General features: G+C 40.9%; 2 protein-coding genes across 2 annotated transcripts in view; both read right to left on the reverse strand.

The window, feature by feature from the left end:
- LOC122664607 (molybdopterin biosynthesis protein CNX1) overlaps positions 1–7,242 on the reverse strand; it is a 68,274-nt gene extending 61,032 nt beyond the window's left edge. The window contains exons 1-2 of the mRNA XM_043860499.1: positions 6,956–7,242; positions 5,892–6,018 (exon numbers count right to left, since the gene is read on the reverse strand). Of these exons, the coding sequence (XP_043716434.1) occupies positions 5,892–6,018; positions 6,956–7,108 (280 nt within the window). The 5' untranslated portion in view covers positions 7,109–7,242. The remainder of the gene's footprint in view (positions 1–5,891; positions 6,019–6,955) is intronic.
- Positions 7,243–10,262: 3,020 nt separating this feature from the next.
- Positions 10,263–26,369, reverse strand: part of LOC122664911 (protein SCAI) — a 34,276-nt gene continuing 18,169 nt past the window's right edge. The window contains exon 10 of the mRNA XM_043860941.1: positions 10,263–10,645. Coding sequence (XP_043716876.1) covers positions 10,357–10,645 — 289 coding nt within the window. The 3' untranslated portion in view covers positions 10,263–10,356. The remainder of the gene's footprint in view (positions 10,646–26,369) is intronic.

Genomic DNA, 26,369 nt, shown 5'->3' on the forward strand with positions numbered 1-26,369 from the left:
TTGAACTCTATCAAATTAAATGGCAGCAACTATCTCTTGTGGTCTCATTCTTGCTTGTTCGCAATTGGTTTCTGTGGTCTCTCTGGCTACATCACGAGGACTACTGTTAGGCCTACAGAGGCTGGTCCTGCACAGGATCGATGGATGAATTTTAATTTCTTGGTCATGCCCTATCTGGTTAATTCTATGGACCAAGAAATTGCCGGGCATTACCTTCTCCTTGATACGGCTGCCAAGCTATGGAAGACAGCCCAGGACACTAATTCTCAGGTCGGGAATGCTGCCCAGTGCTATGAGCTCCGTCACAAGATCTACTCTACCAAGCAGTCGGAGTTGTCCCTTTCTCAATATTATAATACCATGTGCACTATGTGGCAGCAGTTGGATTTTCTGGGCACCTTCACTGCGACCAATGATGTTGATGCAACAGCCTTCCCGAAGTGGGAAGATGGTTTGCGTGTTTTTTTATTTTTTGGCTGGCCTCAATGTTGAGTTTGATTAGATCCGGGCCAATATTTTGAATCGTGACCCACTACCAACTCTTGAGCAGGCCTATGCGATTCTTTCGACTGAAGACAGTCGGCGTACAGACATGGTTCATCCTATTACTCACGAACAATCGACCCTTCTTTTTGGTTCCCAATCTTCTTCCCGTGGAAATTCTTCCCGTCCTGTTGCTGGTGATCGCCCCCTATTAAATGTGATCACTGTGGGAAGGAATGGCACACCAAGGACCATTGTTGGAAGCTTCATGATCGCCCTGCAAATACTTGTGGGCATGGGAAGGGTGGTTCCAATCAGCCCACCAACACCGTGCCAATCAGGCATCTACTGAAGAGCAGCCCGACCAATCTCTTTCCCTGGTTGTAGCTAAACTGCAAAATCTCTGGGATATGATGACTCGATTAGACGCATCTTCTTCGGCTTCTGTATCTCCTTCATTGGCTGCTTCAGCTATTTCTCTGCCTACCAATCACACTACCACTTCTTCCACGGGTATTTCGTTTTGTGGGAACTGCACCTCAATCATACCCAATTCTTGGGTTATTGACTCAGGGGCAACCGACCATATGACGGGTTCTTCCTCTCTTTTTTTCAAATATACCCCTTTATCTGGTCATAATAAGGTCTGTATTGCTGATGGGTCTCTTTCTCCTATATCGGGGAAGGGATCTGTACAGTGCACTTCCTCTCTTTGCCTTTCATCTATGTTACATGTTCCCAAATTCTCTACTAATTTGCTTTCCATTAGTAGCTTGACCAAGGATTCAAACTATAAAGTGACATTTTTTCTGAACCATTGTTTGTTACAAGACTTGGAAATGGGCAGTATGATTGCATGTGGTATGGTGGTTGGTGGTCTGTACGTGCTTGAGTGTTCTCTGGCAGCTTTGACATCCCAACCTACATCTTTTTCTGATTCTGCATTGTTTGAGTTGAATAATTGGCATCGTCGTTTGGGCCATCCACCATTGGGTATTTTATCTGTTCTATTTCCTAGTTTATTAAAAAGTTGTAATCCAAATAATTTTCTTGTGATGCTTGCACTTTGGCAAAGCAAACTCGAAGTGTTTATCCTATTTCTGATAATAGAAGTATGAGTCCATTTAGTTCGATACATTCTGATGTGTGGGGCCTTGCCCAGTGTGTTTCTACTTCTGGGTTTCGATGGTTTGTCACCTTCATTGACTGCTATAGTCGGACTACTTGGGTCTACTTGATGCATAGTAAGAGTGATGTTTTCACCTGTTTCACACTATTTCATAAGATGGTCCAGACCCAGTTCGATGCCAAGATGAAAATTCTCAGGTCGGGCAATGGCAAAGAATACATGGATGGTGCCTTTCGGTCATATTTGGATAGCCATGGGATAATTCATCAGACTTCTTGTGTGGATACTCCTGCTCAAAATGGAGTTGTTGAACATAAGAACCAACATCTGTTGGAAGCTACTCGTTCTCTTATATTTTCTATGGCTATTCCTCCTCGTTTTTGGGGTGATACAGTATTTATAGCCACTTACCTTATCAATCGGCTTCCATCAAGAGTCTTAGGAGGTCGTTGCCCATTAGAGATTCGGCTACCCAGAAGGGGTATACATGCTATCATCCTCCTACCAGGAAATTGTTTGTCACCATGGATGTAATATTCAAAGAATCTGAGGCTTACTATAAACAGCCGGTACCTCTACAAGGGGAGATTCTAAGTGATGCAGAGGTCCCGCTGATTGCTCCTCTGGATGTTCATATACCTACTATAGAGGATGCTTCTGTTGAACTAGAAGATTGAATTACAAGTCAGGAACAAGAAATAGGACAGAATGAGAAGCAACAAACAGTTCAAGGGGAGACCGATTTGAAGATTTACTCTCGAGGAACTGTTTTTCCTTCTCATGGACCTCGGAACAAAGAGACCACCACCACTGATCGTACACAATCGGCACCTGCTCCAAGCCCTACTCCTAGTCATCTTCTTGGTAAGCTTCCTTCTGATCCCAGTCTGGATTTATACATTGCTATTCGGAAACCAAAGCGGAGTTGTACACAACATCCGATTTCCAATTTTGTGTCATACAACTCTCTAACTCCTTCATTCCATGCTTTTGTGTCTTCATTATCCTCTGTTACCATCCCTAACAATTGGCAGGAAGCAACAACCAAACAGAAATGGAAGGATGCAATGAATGAAGAAATGCTTGCCCTTGAGAAAAATCAGACACGGGATTTGGTGATTCCTCCACTAGGAAAGAAACCGTTGGCTGCAAGTGGGTCTTTGTTTTGAAGCACAAGTCAGACGGCTCAGTAGAAAGATATAAAGCAAGGTTAGTTGCCAAAGTAATGTAGTCCTAGATAAGAGTAATCCCACTAGGAGCCAGGGTAATAGGATCACACACAAAGGCTGGCCGATTGGGACAGCTTAGGCTAAATTAGGGCAGAATTAGGGTTAAGACTAGGGGTTTGAGTTAGGGTTTTATGTAGTAATGATATGCAGGTTTTTAGGAAGCTAATGATATAGGTTTTAATTAGGTTAAACAAGGACTTAAAATTCTGGAATTCTAGGGTTAGGGTTTCGGATTTTAGGTTTTAGAATCTAGGTTGAAACTAGGGTTTGGGATGGGATTTTAGGGCTGGGTTTCAGGTCGAGTTTTACTGGCAGTGAGGGGAAGGTTCGATCAAATTATTGGTTAATTCTAATGGTTAAAATAGTCTGGACAGAATTGAGACTATCTTACGGTTTTGGGTTTTTTAATAGGGAAGAGGGGGATTAGGGTTTAGCTGTAGGAATGGGGGCAGAATGGGGGATCGAATGAAGGAGATATCCCGCTGGAACTATGGTGTAAAAGTGGGACAGATCTGATGGAAGGAAGGGGCTGGACAGGGTAATTAGGGTTTAAAACAATTAAGGTGTAAGGGGGATCGATTAGGGTTAGATTGGAAGGTTAGAAGAAGAAGGGGAAATACTAAAACAGTAAAATAACTTACTGAATTGCAGGTTCTTCAATGGCAGCTTGGAGAAACTTGATTGAAGAAGAAGAAGGACCTCCTGATCTACAAGATGCAAGGAGTCGATCGGAGTCCACCAATCCCTTCACCTTGATATTACCCACAAGGTAGCCTTGATATTACTCACAAGGTTCACTCAATAGAGCAGAGCAGCAACTATGGCAGCAAACAAAAACTTTTTCATTAATTAAATTCGTATTCCATGTTGGCCTCCCTTACAAACTTATATAGAAGACTCAAAAATAGACTTAGACACTAAAAAGGAATGGCCTAACCCAATCCTAACCTATTAGTTAACTTAAACTGACTAGGAAACTGAAATAGACTCAAAATAGAGTCCTGATCCAGCCCAACTAAACAACTAAAAGAAAAACTAATAAAATCACTTAAATTGAACCATTGGTTGAACCGGTTCAATTTAAAACACCAATAAAAAACTAAGTATGGAAATAAAACTAAGTATGGGAGCTAATCCCGTATGCAACCTATTTACCCATATTTTAGGCCCATAAAAGTAGCCTATTACATTAGAAACCCATGGGATCAAAGGCCCAACATGTATGTAACCCAACCCTAGACTTATTCCTAATAACAAAAGCCCAGTTTGGTGATAAATCTGCATCACAAAGGGTTCACTCAAACCCAAGGGATCGACTATCAACAAACTTTTGCTCCTGTGGGCCTGTGGCAAAGATGAATACAGTGAGAGTCATCATTTCTTGTGCTATGAATCAAGGTTGGGATCTGCAACAACTCGATGTAAAGAATGCCTTCCTATATGGAAACTTGGAAGAGGATGTTTACATGGAGATACCTCCTGGTTTTGCTTCTTCGGAGACTTAGAGAAAGGTATGCAAGTTGAAGAAGGCCTTGTACGGTCTGAAGCAGTCACCAAGGGTTTGGTTTGGTTGTTTCCATAAAGCCATGATTGCATATGGGTATAAGCAGAGCAATGATGATCACACCTTGTTTGTTAAAAGGGTGGGACAGCATGTGACAATTTTGATTGTCTATGTTGATGATATAGTAATCACGGGCAGTGATGCATAGGAAATTCAGAAGTTGAAGACTTATCTGGGCACAAAATTTGAAGTCAAAGATTTGGGAAAGTTAAGGTATTTCTTAGGGATTGGGGTTGCCTATTCAGCCAAGGGCGTATCTCTCTCCCAAAGAAAATATACCCTGGATTTATTGAGTGAAACAGGGATGCTTGGTTGTAAACCAACAGATACTCCTCTTGAGCCCAACACACACTCGAAGAGTAAGGAAGGTGCCCCGACGGATAAGGGTAGTTATCAAAGGTTAGTTGGCCAGTTGATATACCTCTCACATACTCGACCAGATATTACATTTATTGTGAGTGTCGTGTCAATACATGCATGATCCTCAGTCCTCTCACTTAGAGGCAGCATACAGAATACTTTGGTACCTTAAGTCATCTCCTAGAAAAGGAGACTTATATTCTCCAAATAGTCATTCTCCGGATAAAAGCATACACTGATATAGATTGGGCTGGAAGTCCTGATGATAGGAAGTCAACATCCGGATATTGCACATTTGTTGGAGGAAATTTAACTACTTGGAGAGGCAAGAAACAGGTTGTTGTGGCTCAATCTAGTATTGAAGCTGAATTTAGAGCAATGGCACAAAGGATATGTAACCTTCTCTGGCTCAAGGGACTTCTTCAAGATTTGGGTATGAATGCTGATCTTCCAATGTGACTCTACAGTGACAGCAAGTCTGCAATCAACATTGCCCACAACCCGGTCCAACATGATCATACCAAACATGTTGAGATCGACCGGCATTTTATCAAGGAGAAATTGGAGCAAGGAATAATTTGTATTCCATTTATTCAGTCAAGTGAGCAGTTGGCGGATATTCTTACCAAAGGAATTAGTAGTAAGCTATTTTGTCCTACAATTAGCAAGTTGGGCATGTTTGACATGTATGCTCCAACTTGAGGGGGAGTGTTGTAATATTGGTTCAAGGGTAAAAATGTCCTAGGGGTAATTATGTCCTTGTACGTATTCTAGGATTTTCTTCTTTACATTATAAATAAAGATGGCTGTAGTAACTCTGGCTCAAGCCAGTATTCACGGAATTCAACAAAATAAAAACTGACGGCAAATCAATGAAACCATACCATTCAATTTCAAAGGGAAAAAACTGATTTAAGATGACAAAAACTAATAATAATGATCAATGGAGTAACCCACTTAATGAATTGGGACAAGTTACTCAAGACTTCCATCCAGACAGTTGGATGAAACTTTTCAGCTTAGGCCCAACCCAAGGGCCCAAAATGCCACTACAAACTGACATGGAGATTTGGTTTGATCACAATTTTCTGAGATGAGAATTGAGATTAAGGATACATAGACTTACCTCCAGTTGTTACATATGCAACTGTTCCAGAAGCAACTTTCACATCGACTCCATCATTTCCTGCTCTTGATTCAGTAATTATGGGATATTCACCAGGTCCATCGGAAGCAACAACTGCATAACCATCCTGCAATGTTCAAACTTAGATGTTGTCAATTTAATAATCCCAAAAAGAAATTATGCACCATCACCGTGTGATAGATTAATAGGTAGCTTGACTTTGTGGTCCATGTAGTCCTCATTATACAGTATTAAACATCACAACAAGATGCATTGGCTTTTCATAGAAAATGTTAAAGTTTCCATACCTTTGAACCCTGCTTTTCTACAATTTTTTTTTCTAGTACTATTTAACCCTCCAGCTTATATACCTGGAGAATTTTCCATTGCTAATGCCCGGTCGATGCAGAAAAATTTCGTTCTTATTTTGTACCACCAGAAAGAAAAAACTATTTTTTCCACATTAATTTAAAACAACTGCCTGTAGAGTCCAATAAAGCTATCATTAGACATCCCATAACTCTAACATGTTAAGTTTGGGGTTTAAGGCTGGAAACCTCTTAAACTCATAACACTCTCTTGCTCTCATAACCGTAGTCAACCCAATAAATCCCGAAATACACAAAAATACATCAGCAACAGCACTCCCGGAGTCCAGGGTAATTTGTTCAGGTAAGTTTTGATGCCATTGAACATGTTATGAATTGAGAGATTTATATCAGCTTTCAAATAGCAATCGACAATGCGTAACAACAACTTAGTTTCAAAACCACTCCCTATGAAATCTAGTAAAGCTATCATTAGACATCCTATAACTAAAAGGATAGGTAAATTGGAGGAAGCTCCTTAAACCCAGAACGTTCTCTTGCTCTCAAAACCATAGTAAACCCAATAAAATCCCCAAATACACATAAATGCATCAGCAAAAGCACTCCGGGAGTCCAGGGCAATGAGTTAAGATAAGTACAGAATCAATTGAACAACATGTTATGAATTGAGAGATCAGTTTCAACTTTAAAACAGCAATTGTTAATGGGTGACAATTAAGTTTTCCGCTTATTTACCTTGACTGAAGCTCGATAAGGAGGTAAAGGATCAGAAGCTCGGATGTCCTCTGCCAGTATTTTGCCAAACGCGTCTTGAAGTGGAACCGTAATGGGTTCTAGGCGCTGAGCAGTGCTAAGAACAATTTCAAGCGCGTCGTTCACTGGGATCATCGCTCCGCAATGCTTCGATTTATGAGTGGAAAAAATTAGATAGTAGAGACCAGGAAGAGTTCGGAGGTGGATTTCGTCGAACCAGCACAAATATGGAAACCTAAGACGAACAAAAAAGATTTCGAAAATCACAAACTACAAATTCACAGCAGTTTCATCTCAATCAAGCCCACGTAGTCGAGGAGGCCCTTCGTGGCTCATTCCCTGTTTGTTATAGTGTTGTGGCAGTTGTTCTTCGCTTCACAGCCCACGCTTTTCCCAAACAAAGTTTTAAAAAAGAAGGGGCAAGTAGCCTCTCTAGTCACTATAACCACGTGGAAGAAAGATGCGTCATGGACCACCCAAAATGTTAGGAAGGAAAAAAGAAAAAGGGCATTTTTTGTCCTCTTTCCTTCCTAACATTTTGGATGATACATGGCGCATCTTTCTTCCACGTAGCTATAGAGACTAGAGAGGTTACTTGCCCTTTCATTTTAAAACGTTTGGTGAATCGAAGAGACGACTGCCACAAACAGGGAATGATCAATGAACTATGAAGGTCCTCCTTGACTGCGTGGGCTTGATTGAGATGTGTTAATGCTGTGAATTTGTAGTTTGTGATTTGTAGCGAGGGCTAAGTTGCGAAATGGACAATTGCATCCGTGATTTGGCTCCAATTCACACCCAACCCCCAAACAAACCCCTTTGAGGCTCCAAAGTTCGTCAAGAATCTTTTGCTCGCTTTCCTACCGGTTGCCTTTTTCAGATAATAGAGAAATTTTTCGTCCACCATGGGTGAAGGAAATGTATATTCATTCAGGTTCGTAACAACTTTATCCGTATCATACAAAGTAGATAATGTCCAATACCATCCCAAGACATCCAAACCTTCCTTCGCCATGAGTTAAGGGGTAACTACTGATGAACACATTTATGTGTGAAATCTTAGGGCATAAAACATACATTTTACCACATTGAACAGAGTTACTCGGTGCTTTCTTGTGCTTTTCAGAGTTTAGGTGAATTATTATGAAAATGAAGGAGATGATGCTAAGAAGATGTTTTTAAGCTTTTTAAAAGTGTTAAATGGATGCATAGCCCATCGAGTCAGCTTCGCAATGGTTCAAACGACACTTGATTCCGAGTTGAAACGAAGAAGTTATGGCCGTTTTCGTAACGACGCGTGAAAATGGTCTGTAGGAGTTTATTTATAATTATTGACAGTCGGACGAGGACAAAGTGAAGCAGAAGTTCGGATTCCAAGGGCTTTAACGCAATTATCAGAAGTTACTTTACTGTACCCGAAAGATTCCATTTGGAAGGCTCTGGATAGTCCAACTTCAACTTGAGATATCTTAGGCTCCCCAACTCCGAATTGGACGAAATTTGGGTCTATTTTGGGTGATTTTTCGCAAGGAACACAAACTAAACCTATTATAACCATTCATAACAATGGGTATTTTATTTATTCTTGAAGGAATCCTAGTCATCACCCTTACTCTCTCTCTCTCCTCCAACTTCTCAAGGGTACTTCTGGAATTCTACTTTGGATAGATTTATATTTTCTCATCTATGGAAGGTTGAAAAATCAAAGATACTTTGATTTTATTGCTTGGAGAAAATATCTACAAAGAAAAGGAAGACTTGTTGAATTGGAAGTTTATTTTTCTGAAATGAAGTCTCTCGTAAACAATCTTCTTCTTCTTCTTTCTATTTTTTTCTTTTTCTTAGGATTCAAGGCATTGTAAAAGAGGAAAGAGAAGAGAATATTCTCTTTTCTTAGGGAATATTTCTCCTACACTTCCATCTTCTCTCTTCTCCTCTCTTCCACCTATAAATACCCCCTACCTCTCTTGTAAAAATTGCTCATTCACTTAGTGAAATTTCTTCTTTTCTTTTCCTTCTAATTTGTGATTTTTGGCTTTTCTAAGTTCTAGTTTGCTTTTATAATTTTTAGTTAATGGTTATAATAAGTTTAGTTTATGCTTTGATTTCAATTTAAGTCTTCAATTGGGTTGTAATTTCTTAATTCTAGTTTAAGTTTTAAGTCTTCTAGTCTAAGTTCTTAAGTTGATGACAAGACTTGAAGATTTAGAAGAGGAGGCCATGGTAAGTTTATGCAAGTATTCAAGCTTTTCAATTACATTCATGCAAGCACATCCAGGTTTTACTATCTAAACTCTCAATCTCATTCTCCATCTCCTCTATCTCTCTCTATCTTCTTCTTCTTCTTCCTCCTCTATTTCTTTTATTTTAATTTTATATGGTTGTGGTTTATTGATGCATTTTTATTCCCTTATTTCTTTTTATGTGGTTAATATGTGTGGCTGCATTTTTATTCCTTTCAATTCGCTTTAGTTTGATAGGTTAGATGCTCATGTGTTAGGACGTCGATTTAATCCCTTAATTTTGTTAGATGCTTATGAGTTAGGATGCATCGATTTTTGTTAATTTAATTAATTTAATTTAACACTTTAATTTGGTTCATTTTGCATTACTTTTAAGTTAGTTAAATAGAATGGCGTATATCTCCTCGTGTTCGACCCGTAGCTACGATTGACCCGTACGCTTGCGGTTTTATTTTAACTCAAACAACTACCAAAAAAAAATGAAGGGTAACTACCAGGGTTTTAAATCTAGGAATTGCTAATGGAACCAGTCCCAGCCGATTCTGATATGTACCAGATCAAAATAGGTCGGATTTGGTCTCAAGAACCCTAGAATCGGCCATATGATATGAAGAATCGCCAATTCAAGATAATATTGGCATGAATAATTCAATGAAATTGACAAGAATTGGGATCGATCCCGGTCGATTCCAATTCTTGAAACCATGGTAGCTGCCTCCTTTCATAGTACAGTTCCATACTCTCATTGGCACATCAATATCGTGGAGTGAGGACGAGTTAAAACCAAATCGAATTCTCACATGGAGATAAAAAGTAAAAAAAAAAAAATGATCAAAAATTCATATTGTGGCAAATTCTCCAATCCAATATCAAGTGGGGAAGGAAAAATAAGGCAATTGCAGTTCACCTTCAACACCGGGAAAATACAGGGACATTTTAACCCACCCCCAAAAAAAAAAAAAAAAAAAAAGGAAGGAAAAAACAGCTTCTGTACAGAATGTGTTTTACTGCTTCTAGTACTGATTTATTGCTCAAACGACTAAAGATTCTTAACCACTATCACAATGCCCAGTAAGTAATAGAACTCAGCTTCTGTACAGAATGTATTTTACAAGCCAACTAAAAATAATACTACTTCCTTTACAGTTTTTTAAAAGCAAAGCACATTTCAGAACCAAGATCTGCTTCATGAGTGTCCGGAACTCTTATTGTTGTTAATTTGTCAATGGCATGAATATTCTCAGGCAGATCAGAGAAAATGAAGTGGTTGGCTACATCAAAAACTTGGGCAATTTGAAAAACTACAGTTTGAGAGGCAGTTGTCAATGGTGAGACAGACTCAGGGAGGTGAGGCAGGCAGTCGGGGAGGAAATCCTTGTTTCTGAAGGTTGGAGCATAACATGCAATCACAGCACGGCAGAATATAAACCTGTACCATTTGAATAAATGTTAGTACATATTCAATAATGAAAACGATTATTTCGCAATTACTACAAATACATGCTAGTTTGCAAATGCTTGGAGGAAACAATTTTAACTGATGCATGTCCGAAATGGTTAAATAGCCTTGGTGCTTTCTCTAAACTAAGGGTCGGGCCTGGAGTCGATCGGTCGGTCCAGTCAGACACCTGACAGACTAGAACCCCACACCGGGAACAACCGGTTATTAAACGTGTCGGGCTTAAGCCCGATATGTTTAGTAATCGGGCCGGGCCGGGAAATAACCAGGCGGGCTAACGGTCTCTGCTCTCAACGCTCTCAAGCTCGCGAACGGTCGATTACCACCCCTTAGGCAGCGGCGGTTGGCAAGCTCTCTCACAGGTAAGTATAACCCCCCCTACTCCCACTCCCTTCATCTCCTCCCCTGACTTTGCCCATTAAACCCTCTCGGCTCTATCACTGATCCCTCTTCCCCAAGCCCGTTGCTGGATTCTCCCTTTCTACAATTCTCTTCTTTTCTTCCCAAACCCACCCATGGTATCTCTCTGTACTCCCATCGATCTCCTATCTATCGTTTCTCACTACCAGAACCCAATCCTAGCAACTCCGGATTCTCCCTGCAAACGATTCTCTTTTTTTCTCCCCAAATCCACCGACGGTTTCTCGTGATACAACATCGACTCCTATCTATCGTCTCTCACTACCATTACTCAAACCCAACAGCGATTCTCTTTTTTCTCCCCAAACCCACCAACGATTTCTCGTGATACACCATCGACTCCTATCTATCGTCTCTCACCACCATTACTCAAACCCAACAACGATCATCTCTCTCTCTCTCACCAAAAGATTTTCCCTGACTTAACCCCAAAAATCAACTCACCACAGATTCTCTCCCTGACCTCACTCCGATAGTTCAAAATCTCAGCGAGATTTCAGAAAACTTGAGCTTCTCGAGACGAGTTATTATACGAAACAAAAAAATGTAAAAACTCAAAAAACTGGACCAAGTTTTCGAATATTTTGAGAATCTCGGAGAAATCTCGAATATTTCAAGAATCTCGACCTCCTCAGCACTCATAGAGTCATAGTATTGTATTGTTGGGACTAGGGAGTTAAGACGTGGAAGACTAGGGTAATAAAGTGTCTGTGACTTATGTATTATTCATTGTACTTAGGTTGGGTGTCTATGTAATAAGCATTGTGAACACTTCATTGTATCTTGTGGTTTGTAGTAGAAATTTTAAGTCTTTAACTATTTCTTAAATAATTATTCAATATTATGTGCATAATTTACTTGTTTTACTAGCCAATAATGTCTCATATCATTCAAACAATGTGTAGAATAGGCAATATTATATTAAGGGTTCGGCCTTTACTGCCAACCAAGGGTGCAAATCCAAAACACCAAATTGGGTGTTTTTTTTTTCTTCAATTTGAACCTTTAAATATGTTTATTAAGCCTAAAACAAACTCACCTTAAAGTTTCGGAACCAACTATGGCCATATGCCCACCGAAACATAATTCTGAAACATTAAAAAAATACATTGTCTTGCTGAGATCTCAGAAAACTCGACCTTGTCGAGACAGTTTTAGAACCTCTCTCTCTCTCTCTCTCTCTCTCTCTCTCTCTCTCTCTCTCGCATTGAACCCCTCTATTGAACTTCTGGTATATAACCAAATCCAGCACCGACCACCAATCTTGCACCCTGAGAACACCTACTGATTCGGCTCCTTGCTCCTCTATCCGATCTCACCCTACTGATCGACCCCATTCTGGGTGTGAGAAAGGTGAGCAGACCCACACTAGACACTCTCCTTACTGTTTGATTTCCACCCACCACCTGTGATATGCTGGACCCTCTGCGTCTGCTCCACTCTATCGGCATTTTTGGTGTTAGGTTGCTGGCTTCGGATTAACCTGAGTTAGTAAGGGATATTTTTTGAACCTGTATTTATAGTTCAACATACACTAACACCTACACTTGAATTACCACTTTCACTTTCATAATCACTTTACACCTTTATTCACACTTACACTTCACTTAATTTTCACTTTGACAGTATCTTGTATTTTTCCACAGTAAGTTGTCTATTTACTTGCCTACACTCTACATCATACATCTGGCTTTGCCAACTCTTATACATAGTAGAGATGGCTCGATACAATTACACTGGCACTCACACTTGCACTTATACCTGCACTTACAAGTTCACCAACTCTATTATAATTTACTCCACTGTAGTGGTGGCAATCTCTTTTAATTTGGTGTGGAAGGTTACAAGATATTTGTGCTTGTTTTTGAATTACATGTCTATACTTTCCAACATTATTTGTTTATTTATGCATATGTTTGCTTGTGAGTGTCCTTGAATGCATTAAGTACCGTTCTGTTTATTCATTGTCCTATCTATTATATATCTATTTTCCTATAGTGGTGCGCCAAGTAGGCAGCCGACACTATATTTAATCCGCCAATCACCTTTTTGCATAGATCCTTTTGTTTTCTGATTTTTGGTTCGTTTCTTGTTCTCATGTCTTATCATCCTTTTTTGGCTAGGGCGTCCCCTATATGCGACGCGCCGCATGGACACCCGGATGCGGTGATAAGTAGGTAAGGGCAAGTGAAGGTAATTATGCCAGCCCAGAAATGAAGGATTATATTAGCTTCCTGGAACATTGGATCCTTAACAGGTAAGAGCTTGGAGTTAATAGATGTGTGGAATTCCGTGAATACTGGCTTGATCTAAGTGATCACAGCCCAGCTTTATTTATAATACTGAAATCATATGAAGAGAATACATCTAAGCAATGTGGGACTAAAACCCATATTACAACACTCCCCCTCAAGTTGGTGCATATATATCAAACATGCCCAACTTGCTAATTATAGGAAAAAATAACTTAGGACTGATTCCTTTGGTGAGGATATCAGCCAACTGATCACTAGACTGAATAAATGGGATACAGATTATCCCTTGTTCCAACTTTTCTTTGATAAAATGCCGGTCAATCTCAACATGTTTGGTACGATCATGTTGAACCGGATTGTGTGCAATGCTGATTGCGGACTTGCTATCACAGTAGAGTCGCATAGGAAGATCAGTAACCATCCCCAAATCTTAAAGCAGCCCCTTGAGCCAAAGAAGTTCACAAATACCCTGGGCCATAGCTCGGAACTCAGCTTCAGCACTAGATCGAGCTACAACAGCTTGTTTTTTGCTTCTCCAAGTAGAGTTAGGTTTCCTCCAACAAATGTGCAATACCCGGATGTGGATTTCCCATCATCAGGACTGCCAGCCCAATCTGCATCAGTGTATGCTTCTATCCGGAGGTGGCTATGAGGAGAGAACAAGATTCCTTTTCCAAGAGATGACTTGAGGTAACGGAGAACTCTATAGGCTGCTTCCAAGTGAGAAGAGTGAGGATCATGCATGTATTGACTGACAAGGCTTACAGCAAATGTGATATCCGGCCGAGTATGTGAGAGGTAGATCAATCGGCCAACTAACCTCTGATAACTGCCCTTGTCCACCGGGTCGCCGTCCTTACTCTTCAAATGTGTGTTGGGCTCAAGGGGGGTATCTGTTGGTTTACACCCAAGCATCCCTGTCTCTTGTAACAAATCTAAGGTATATTTCCTTTGAGAGAGAGATATGCCTTTAGCTGAATAGGCAACCTCAATCCCTAAGAAATAGCTTAATCTACCCAATTCCTTGACTTCAAACTCGGTGCTCAAATAAACCTTCAACTTCTGTATTTCTTATGCATCACTGCCTGTGATCACTATATCATCAACATAGACAATCAGCATTGTCACTTGCTGTCCTACCTTCTTCACAAACAACGTATGATCAACATTGCTCTGCTTGTACCCATAAGCAATCATAGCCTTATGGAACCGGCCAAACCAAGCCCTAGGTGACTGTTTCAGACCATACAGGGCCTTCTTCAGTTTACATACCTTTCCCTGAGTTTTTGAAGAAGTAAAACCAGGAGGTATCTCCATGTAGACATCTTCTTCTAGATCTCCATGCAAGAAGGCATTCTTCACATCAAGTTGCTGGAGTTCCCATCCTCGATTCGCAGCACAAGAGATAATAACCCGTACAGTATTCATCTTTGCTACAGGAGCAAAGGTCTCTTGGTAGTCAATACCTTGGGTTTGAGTAAACCCTTTCGCAACAAGCCTCGCCTTGTATCTCTCCACTGAGCCATCGGCCTTGTGCTTCACTACAAAGACCCATTTGCAACCAACAGGTCTTTTTCTAGGTGGAGGACTCACCAAATCCTAGGTCTGATTTTTTTCAAGGGCATGCATCTCTTCATTCATCGCATCCTTCCATTTCTGTTCGGCTATAGCCTCCTGCCAGTTGTTAGGGACGGAAACAGAGGATAAAGAAGCTATGAAGGTATGGAAAGCAGGAGTTAGTGAGTTATATGACACAAAGTTGGAAATAGGGTGCAATGTACAACTTCTCTTTGATTTCCGAACAGCAATGGGTAAATCAAGACTGGGATCAATAGGGGGCTTACTAGAAATCTGACTAGGAGCAAGACTTGGAGCAAGAGCAGATGCCGATTGAGTAGGGAAGGCGGTGGTGGTCTCTTTGTATAGAGGGCCGTCCAGAGGAAAATCAGTTCCCCGAGTGTACACAATTTTTTCTTGTTGTAGCTGTCCCACTTCCTGTTCTTTACTCGTAACCCCTTCTTCGAATTCAACAGAGGTATCCTCTATAGTAGGTATTTCAATGTCTAGCGGAGCAATCAGCGGGACCTCTTCACCGCTTATAATCTCCCCCTGCAGAGGTTCCGACTGTTTAAAGTAAGCTTCAAACTCCCGGAACACTACATCCATACTGACAAACACTTTCCTGGTAGGAGGATGATAGCATTTATACCCTTTCTGGGTAGCAGAATAACCAAGAAATATGCATCACAGTCCCTTGGGATCAAATTTGCCGTGTACATGATGATTCCTAGCAAACACGACACAACCAAAGACTTTGGGAGACACAACAAAGGTTGATTTCCCACAGAACACATCCAAGGGGCAGCGACCATCCAAAACACGGGAGGGAAGTCGATTGATAAGATATGTGGCTGTAAGAACAGCATCACCCCAAAAGTGAGGAGGAACAGCCATAGTGAACATAAGAGAATGAGCAACCTCCAGAAGATGGCGATTCTTGCGTTCAGCCACCCCATTTTGAGCAGGAGTGTCAACGCAAGAGGTTTGGTGAATGATCCCATGGCTGTCCAAATAAGACCGAAAGGCACCGTCCATGTACTCCTTTCCATTATCGGACCTGAGAATCTTGACCTTGGCATCGAACTGTGTCTCGACCATCTTATGAAATAAAGTGAAACAGGTAAAGACGTCACTCTTACTATGCATCAAATATACTCAAGTTGTCCGACTGAAACAATCAATGAAAGTTACAAACCACCGAAATCCAGAGCTAGACACACAACGGGCAGGGCCCCATACATCAGAATATATCAACCCAAAAGGATGCAAGCTTCTATTGTCAGAAATGGGAAAAATGTTGTGAGTTTGCTTTGCCAAAGTGCAAGCATCACAAGAAAAATTATGTTTATTACATCTCTTCACCAAACTAGGAAATAAAGTGGACAAAACACTAAACGGTGGATGGCCCAAACGACGATGCCAGTTATTCAATTCAAAGAGTGCAGAATCAAAATCAGAAGATGCAGGCTGAGATGTCAAAGCTGCCCGGGAACCGTCAAGCACGTACAGACCACCAACCACCAACCACCTTACCACATGCAATCATACTGTCCGTTTCCAAGTCCTTAAATAAACAATGGGTTGGAAAAAAAGTTACTTTGCAGTTTAAATCCTTAGTTATGCTACTAATGGAAAGCAAATTAGTAGTAAACTTCGGAACATGTAACACAAAGGAAAGGGTAAGAGATGAAGAACACTGTACGGATCCCTTTCCCGAGATAGGAGAAAGAGACCCATCAGCAACTCGAACCTTACTATGACCAGATAAAGGAAAATAAGTGGAATAACAGGAGGAAGAACCGGTCATATGGTCGGTTGCCCCTGAGTCAATTACCCAAGAATCGGGCATGACCGAGGTGCAATTCCCACCAAATGAAATACCTGTGGAAGAAGGTGTAGTGGGATTAGTAGGCAGAGATAAAGCCGAGGCAACCATGGAAGGAGATACAGATGTCGAAGAAGATGAGTCCAAACGAGTCACCATATCACGCAAATTTTGCAAATCCTCCATAACCTGTGACAGAGAATGATCAGGCTGATCCTCAGTAGTTGCCTGATGAGCACGGGAATTATTGGACCAATTGGAACCACCCCTACCACGGCTGTGAGTGTCTGTAAGGCGACCATGAAGTTTCCAACAACGGTCCTTCGTATGCCATTCCTTCCCACAGTAATCGCATTTAATGGGAAGTCGATCACCAGATGACCGATCAGTGCTAGCAGAACGGGAAGAGCCCCCACGGGCAGACTGTGACCCAGAAATAAGAGCTGATCTCTCCTGAGTAACTGGGTGAACCATGGCTGTTCGTCGACTGTCTTCAGCCGAAAGGATCGCATAGGCCTGTTCAAGAGTGGGGAGAGGTTCCCGATTCAAAATACTTGACCGGATATGATCAAACTCAATATTCAGCCCTACCAAGAAATCAAAGACTCGTACACCATCTTCCCACTTACGATAGGCTGTGGCATCAACATCAGTGGTGGCAGTGAAGGTGCCCAGAAAATCCAACTGTTGCCATATCGTACACATGGTATTGTAATACTGAGAAAGTGTCAACTCCATCTGTTTGGTAGAATGAATTTTTTGACGGAGTTCATAGCATTGGGCAGCATTCCCAACTTGAGAATAAGTATCTTGGGTTGTCTTCCATATTTTCGCAGCCGAGTCAAGAAAAAGGTACCGCCCAGCAATGTCTTGGTCCATGGAATTAACCAAATATGACATGACCAAGAAATTAAAATTCATTCAGCGATCCTGTGCAGAACCTGCCGCTGTAGGCCTGACCGTGGCCCCCGTGATGTAGTCAGACAAGCCACGGGAACCAATCGCAAATAAACAGGAGCGAAACCACATAAGATAATTGCTTCCATTTAACTTGATGGTGTTCACAGGAAACAGAATAAAATCACGTTGCGACAAACCATCAAATCCAGAGGAAGCAGAGGTGATCTCCGAAGCGTCAGGCATGGTGGCTGGGAAAAATCGCAGAACTCAAGAAACAAGGCCTCCAAAAAATAATTAAATCATACGGAGGGGAAAAAAGGACCCTTGGCGGGAGTCAACTCACCACCAAGGGTGGAAAAAAAATAACTGCAAGGTGAGGGAGACCCTCTCGCAAAAAAGAAAGGAAGGCGAGAGGGGGGGGCTGGCGGTGGAGGCGGAAGAAGGGGGTGGCCTGGGGAAGGCTGGCGGTAGTGGCGGAAGGGGTGGGAAGGCCTGGCGGGAAAAAGGAGGGGCCGGCGGAGGTGGCGGAGGGCTGGCGGAGGTGGAGGAGGCCGGCGGTGGTGGCTGGCCTTAGGGCAGAAACACGAAGGAGAGGAGAGAGAAAAAAGAAAAAAAGGAAAAAAAATTTAATTCCCATATCCCCGGAATATTGTTGGCTCTGATACCATGTGGAATTCCGTGAATACTGGCTTAATCTAAGTGATCACAGCCCAGCTTTATTTATAATACTGAATTCATATGAAGAGAATACATCTAAGCAATGTGGGACTAAAACCCATATTACAACAAAATGTTATGAGGAGACAACGGATTAATATAGCTTGTATCCAAGAGACTAGATGGAAGGGTAACAAAGCTAAAGTGTTGGCCAACTTCAAACTTTGGTATTCGGGCAAACAAAGTGATAGAAACGGACTGGGGATAATAGTAGATAACAAGCTAAAGAAAGATGTGGGAGAGGTCAAAAGATTGGTTGATAGTCTTATATCCCTCAAACTAGTATTGGTGAATGAGGTTGTCAATATCGTTTGCGCTTACGCACCCCAGATAGGATTGGATGAAAGTAGTAAGCGCCAATTTTGGGACAACTTAGATGATTTAGTACAGGGTTTTGGCCAAGATGAATCAATTATTATTGGAGGTGACCTCAATGGCCATGTTGGGAGCAATTGTAGAGGCTATAAAGGTGCCCATGGAAGCTTTGGGGTTAGGGAAAGGAATGAGGAGGGGACCTCAATCCTAGACTTTGTGGTAGCTTATGATCTATCTATTGTGAACACTTTCTTTTAAAAAAAGAGAGGAACACTTGGTTACCTACAAACGTGGGATGCATACCAATCAAATAGACTTCTTCGTAACTAGAAGGGCAGACAGGACGTTGTGTAAGGATTGTAAGGTTATTCCTGGGGAGAGTCTAACAACCCAACATAGACTGGTGGTCTTAGATATGTGCCTCAATGCACAGCAGCATAGGAGAAGGGAACCTTTGCACTCTAAGTTAAGATGGTGGAGACTAAAAGGGGAGTCCCTAGGCCCTTTTACTGAAATATAGCCAAACAAGGAAAGTAGGACTGTGATGGAGACACCAATGTGATGTGGAACGAGATGATGACTTGTATTAAGAGGGTGTCCAAAGAAGTTCTAGGGGAAGCAAAGGGTAGGGCGTCTGTCCCCTAGGGAGACCTGGTGGTGGGACGAGGAGGTCCAAGCAGCCATCAAGACCAAGAAAGAGAGGTTTAAGACTTGGCAACGGACTAATGATATAGAAGATAAAAGGAGGTACAATGAGGCCAAAAAGATGGTGGAGATGGCTAAGACGAGAAAATATGAGGAGCTCTATACTAATCTAAACACAAAGGAAGGAGAGAAAAATAGCTAAAATGAAAGAAAGGAAGAACAGAGATTTCGATTAGGTGAGATGTATATAAGGGGAGGATGGAAGAGTTTTGGTAAGAGATGAGGACATTGTAAGGAGATGGGATGACTATATTTGTGAACTTCTAAATGGAGACAGTTCAAATATGATCGATCTGGTTAACTACCTTAGTCATCAAGACACCACACATCATAGTTATGTACGCAATGTTGGAGTAGGAGAAGTTAAAGAAGCCTTGAGAAAGATGAAAGTAGGCAAGACACAAGGCCCGGATGAGATCCCAATAGAAGTGTGGAAGGCCTTAGGATCATGTGGGGTTTCTTAGTTAACCAAGCTATTTAACAAGATTATGATTACAAGGAAAATACCAGATAATTGGAGGAGAATATTGTAGTTCCGGTCTACAAAAATAAGGGTGATGTCCAAAGTTGCAATAACTATAGAAGCATAAAACTAATGAGTCATACTATGAAACTTTAGGAGAATGTTATTGAAGCCTGCTTGAGAAGAGAGACTCATATCTCGAAGAACCAATTTGGTTTTATACCAGGTAAATTCATGACAGAAGCTATATACCTACTGAGGAGGCTCATGTAAGGATGTAGAGCTAGTAAGAAGGACCTCCATATGGTCTTTATTGACCTGGAGAAAGCCTATGACAGAGTCCCTAGGAATTTAATCCGATAAGTGCTTGCAAAGAGAGGGGTGTCGAGTAAATATATAGATGTTATTAAAGATATGTATGAGAATGTGGTGACTAGTGTGAGATCAACGGGAGGTCAGGGCAAGGAATTCCCAATTACGGTTGGGTTACACCAAGGAGCCCTAAGCCCTTACCTGTTTGCGCTTATCTTGGATGAATTAACCAAGAACATCCAAGGCGAGGTATTGTGGTGTATGCTACTCGCCGATGATATAGTTTTAGTAGATGAGACAAAAGCAGGACTTAATGCTAAGCTAGAGATGTGGAGATCATCCTTGGAAACAAGAGGCTTAAAGATTAGTAGATCAAAGACGGAGTATATGATGAGTAACTTTAGCCACACTATGATGGATGTTGACATTGTGAAACTAGAGGAGAGAGAGTTACCGCAATGTGACTATTTCAGATATCTGAGGTCTATTATACACAAAAGAAGGTGATATAGATGATGATGTTTCACAAAGAATTAAAGTGGGCTGGATGAAGTGGAGAGGTGCGACCAGAGTACTGTGTGACCGTCACATTCCTTTAAAGCTTAAAGGAAAATTTTACAGGACTATGGTCCGACCTGCTATGGTGTATGGGGCAAAATGTTGGGCAGTTAAAAAGTGCCATATAGCGAAGCTGTGTCGTAGAGATGAGGATGTTACGATGGATGTGCGGCAAAACTAGGAAGGATAAAGTGAGGAACGAACATATTAGAGCTGAAGTGGGAGTTGCTCCGATCAGCGACAAGCTCTGAGAATGTCATTTGAAGTGGTTTGGCCATGTGCAACGGAGGCCTGAGGACGCCTCAATAAAGAGGAATGATCTGATTCAGATTGAGAGAGCTAAAAGAGTTAGGGGTAGGCCTAAAATGACCATCGTTGAGGTTGTGAAGAAGGACATGCAAAGTCTGGGTCTTGTGCCAAGTATGATCTCTAATAGAGCCTATTGGCAGGCAAGGATCCACGTTGTTGACACCAGGTAGCTGAGATTATCCAGATTTCCTGGGACTATTTCCTTTTACTCTCATTTTTCATTTTCCATCTATTGGTTTTCGTATCTCATTTCTATATTTTTATTCTCCATTCCTCTTACTTTTCTTTGTGAGGACCTCAGTTTTCCCTACTTTGTTTTTTATAGGAACCATGTAGCCGACCCCATTTAGTTGGGATAAGGCTGAATTGTTGTTGCTCGATCAGGCCTGCCGGACCGGGCCTGGAATTGACACCCCTAACTTACTTAACTGACCATACTGAACTCCGATCATCCAGATTTGTTCGTCAATGTAAAGCTAACTTGAAGGGCTATACTTCTCATGCTATCACCTATAACTCATATTCAATGCATGGACCCCAAAATTGAGCTACAAACCAATGCATCTGCTGAAAATGATTTCTAAAGCAATGACTCCCAACTCAAACTGAACATGAATCATTCTAGGAAGGTGTTGGTTGTACTGACAACAATGAACAACACCATAGCCAAGCCACATTGTTCAATAAGACTTTGGACATGTTTTTTTTTAATGGTGTATGAATTTGGAATTGTATTTTGGATGATATTTCTTGGAACTTATAAAGGGTTTTGGAATATATATGCATTAATGTTGGATGTTATAGTTGTTTTGGAACTTTAGATACATATATTCAGGTAATAACTCCTCAATTTATATGAGTATACTGCCTTTTTTTGGTTCCGGTTTTTCTGAAATCTACACGTTTAAAACCTGTATTGTCTTTCTTTTTTGCCGTTTTCTTTTTTTTTTTTTTTTTTTTTTTTTTTTTTTTACTGTAGTATCGTTCGAAGTTTTATCCGTTTAAAACCCGTACCATCCATTTCTTGTTTTCTTTTTCCAGTTCCCGTTTTTGCTAACTATGATTCTGATATCTTCAATTTGCTTATTTACTGACCTCTGCCATACTTATTTACTTATTACTGACCTCTGCCATACTTCTGCACTCAGATTATTGTTCTGGAAATAGTGTTGGGTATCCCTATTGTTGCTGCTAATGTGCATGTATTTATTTGCTACTTAGGTCCTTCCAGTTATTGCAGAAATTGATTCTTAGTTGGGAAAGTCCCCTATCTCAAGTGGGATTCTTCTGAAACTAGAGACCAGACCCTTTTGATCAAGTTCAACTTTTGATATTCTGTTCCTATATCTGAATATATAGGGCCTGCATGATAACACTTCTGTTTCTGGAACATGATTCTATTCCAGAAATGACTTTTTGTATTTCTGTTACTAGGCCATATTTCTGGGCAAAAAAACATGTTTGGTAACACATAATAATTCCTATTTCTTGGCCAGAAAAGAAACAGAAACGCGTTTGTTATGCACATTCATTTCTGTTTCTAGAACATCTATAAAATTTTAAAAATGTCATTAAATAACCCAAAAATTTGGTGGAGGTGGATGTGGTGGCGGTGTTGGTGGAGGTGGTGGCGGTGGCAGTGGCGGAGGTGGCAGTGGATGTGGTGGTGAAGGTGGTGGTCGTGGCGTTGGAGGTGGTGGTGGCGGCGGCGGTGATGGTGGTGGTAGCGGTGGTGGTGGCAGTGGTAGCGATGGCGGAGATTGTTGTGGAGGTGGTGGCGATGGTGGTGGCAGTAGTGGTAGAGATGGTGGCAGCGGTGGCGGTGGTGGTAGTGGTGGCGATGGAGGTGGTGGCGGTGGAGGTAGTGATGGCAGAGGTGGTGGAGGTGGAGATGGAGGTGGTGGCGGCGTCGATGGTGGTGGTGGTGGTGGTAGCAGTGGTGGAGGTGGAAGTGGTGGTGGTGGAGATGGAGACGGCGGCGGCGTCAATGATGGTGGTGGTGGTTGAAGTTGCATTAGAGGTGGTATTTTATTTTGTACATGAAATTACTGCTTAGCCCATCAAATTAAGCATGTGCTCATTAAAGAGCAACTCTCCCCCCCCCCTTATTTCTTCCTTTTATTTCTGGGACAGAGAAGCTTCAAATTGGAGCTTCTTTTTTCTATTTCTCAGCAACTTTTTGGTCCCAGTTCATTCCCAAGAACAAAAAATGAACCGGTGTTAACAAACGGATTTCTCTTATTTTTTTGTTCCCAGAAACAAAAAAACAGAGAAATAGAGAAATAGAAGTGTTATCATGCAGGCCCTAGTGATCAATTGAAAATTGATTCAAATCTGAAATTCAAATCAATGTTTTCACTTATTCTTTAATTCTGGTCCTTAGATCAGTGTTCTATCACTTATTCTTTAATTCTGGTCCTTGTTTATTCATTACGATTCTGGTTTTCAACTGAGTTTTTGAACCTAATCCCTTAGGCTTCTAGAAACACATCAATTTAGTTCACTACTAATTCCATGTACTAACTTTATCCCCACTTTATGGGCTTCTAAATTAGGCCATTACAATAAGACCAAAAAATAAAAGGCCCAACACAAAAGTCTATTTCAGCCCATTGGACTGCCACCAACACCATCTGAGCCTCCCAAGCTTACGCATAGGCCTCCATACGAAATTAGTAATCTAATGCAACTGCTTCAGATGTCCACCATTTATGAGGCAAATGAAATAATTCATGAGGGAGAAATTAGGTTTGGCAACAACAGAGGTGGCAAGTAATTATTGTAGTTGCCTAGAGTGCACAAGTATTTGTTTTGAACGTATAATATTTTATATTAAGAGAATCTAGAAAGTAGACATATATCTTAAGTGTTAGGGGATGTTAGTTGCAGACAATGTAAGCATGTTATTATTATTAGTACAGAAAATTTTCAAATAAATATAGAGCACTTATCATCGTGTTTGATTGTCAACATCCCTTACCCACCCAACATTTCTACCCATAATCAACTAGTATAGTGGCACGTATTAGCTGTCTTATTGCACAGTTATTTTAAGAGAGATTGTTCCAACAGGTAATTCCAACAGCATGGTACATTCAAAAATACCTTTCCCCTTCAGTCTAGGCCTGAGTAACATTTATGCAATGCAACCTTCAGGTCGCTATGGGTCCAACCAAATGCTAAACGACTTAAAATTAAAGGTAATGGTGATTCTGTAATTAATTGGAGGTTCAGGACCTGATTAAGGAAGAATAACAAAACAGGAATAGAAAGGGTGACATTAAGAGGGAAGGATTTGGAATTATAAATAAGAACGGAGAATAAGAAAACATGGGCTTAAATATAATTTATTGGAATCAAACCTCCGAGTGTGAATAACCAAAGAAAGGCTTCTTCTTCTACCTTTCAATAGGAGAAGAGGTAATGCAGAACTGAAGGTCTTTCGTAGGAAATCCAAGAGGCCAGCAGCCTAGCATGGCCTAGTTAGTTTATCACAGTTTTTGTTACTTAGTTTCTTTTTAAGTTTTAAGTACAGAGCGTAGTATGGTATTTGTTGGCTTTGTGTTGCATTTTCTTTTGGAATGCTAGAGTTGATAAATGTTATAAGAAGAAGAAGGATTAATATTTCCTGTATTTAAGAGACCAGATGGAAGGAGGATGCAGATCTAAAGAAGGATCTGCTATGGCGGGCTTAAGAGAGAGAATAATAGAAGAAGGAAGAGAAGATAAGGGGTTGTTCCAGGGTTGTGAACAGTACCCATGTACAGTACCATGAACAGTAACTTGGAAGTTAGAAGAAGAAGAAGAAGAGAGAGAGAGGAGATCACAATTTCACTTTCATTAAAAAAAAAAGATTCTATTCCATAATCACATTGTAGAGGCTGCTAGCCTTTACAATAATTTTATAATGCAGAAAATAGAAGAAAGCAGAATTAAAACCGAACTGTAAACTACCAATCGATGGGCTGAGTTGGCAGTCCTTTATTGACCCAAAAACTTATCCTTTATTCCTTCCCATCGACCAGCTGCTGCTATGGGAGGAGTTCTATCTTCACTCAACCACCTAATAACAACCTAATCAGATGAGGTAATCTCCTCTGTTGCGCAGGCTAAAAAAGGAGACCATAATTGTCTCAAACACTAAAAAACAAAAGGAATGAAAGGAAACAATATTCAATCAACCTGTCTATGTGGGCATCCTAATCTGACCATGAAACTGAATTAAGACAACTTAAAATATGGCTGGACTTATTAAGTCCCTACTCCAGCCTACTACTTACAATAAAAGAATAATAAAATAAGATGAAAATAAACTTCCAAGGACTACTCCACGACCTGACTGCTGACTGGACAGATCAGATAAGATTCCAGGTTCATTGAACCTAGAGAATTGAACCAGGATTGAACCAAAAACTGGTTCACAAGTTAATCGAACTAACCAACCCAAACCAAACCAATTCCACATTAAAGGGTAAAAAAGCTAAGGAGTTGGACGAGTTCAAACTTTGGTATACGGGAGACCAAAGTAATAGAAGTGGAGTGGGCATACTATTGGATAAAGATCTAAAGAATGATGTGGTGAATGTTAAAAGATTTGGAGATAGGATTATATCCATCAAGCTTGTGCTGGAGAAAGAGGTTGTCAATATAATTAGCGCATACGCACCCCAAGTAGAAATGGATGAAAGTAGTAACAATTACAATTTTGGGAACACATGTTAGTGCAAGCTTGTGCTGGATAAAGCGGTTGTCAATGTAGTTATCAAGGCAGCAAGGCGACCATGGTATTGGAGAGGGTCTAAAATCAAGGCGACACCAACAAGGTGGCAAGACACCCAAGGTGACCAAGGAGCCCGGACGCCTTGGCGATGCCTTGATAACTATGTGGTCAATATAATTAGCGCTTACGCACCCCAAATAGAATTGGATGAAAGTAGTAAGTTACAATTTTGGGAACACATGTTAGTGCAAGGTTTTAATCAAGGAGAAAAGATTATTATAGGGGGTGATCTAAACAGACGTGAGGAGAGATTGTATAGGCTATGAAGGCGTACATGTAGGTTACAGTTTTGGAGAGAGGTATGAGGAGGGGATCTCAGTATTAGATTTTGTTGTGGCTTATGATTTATCCATTGTGAACACTTATTTGAAAAAGAGAGAGAGGAGGATTTAGTTACCTACAAAAGTAGGCATCATATCAACCAAATAGATTTCTTCCTCGCTAGAAGGTTTGATAGATTATTTTTTGAGGACTATAAAGTTATACCTGGGGAGAGCCTGACCGCTGAACATAGATTGGTGGCCATGGATATGTGTCTCATTTTGCAGAATCGTAAGATAGGGTAGCCTACTTGC

The sequence above is a fragment of the Telopea speciosissima genome, chromosome 6, assembly GCF_018873765.1.
Source record: "Telopea speciosissima isolate NSW1024214 ecotype Mountain lineage chromosome 6, Tspe_v1, whole genome shotgun sequence".
Classification (NCBI taxonomy): Eukaryota; Viridiplantae; Streptophyta; class Magnoliopsida; order Proteales; family Proteaceae; genus Telopea; species Telopea speciosissima.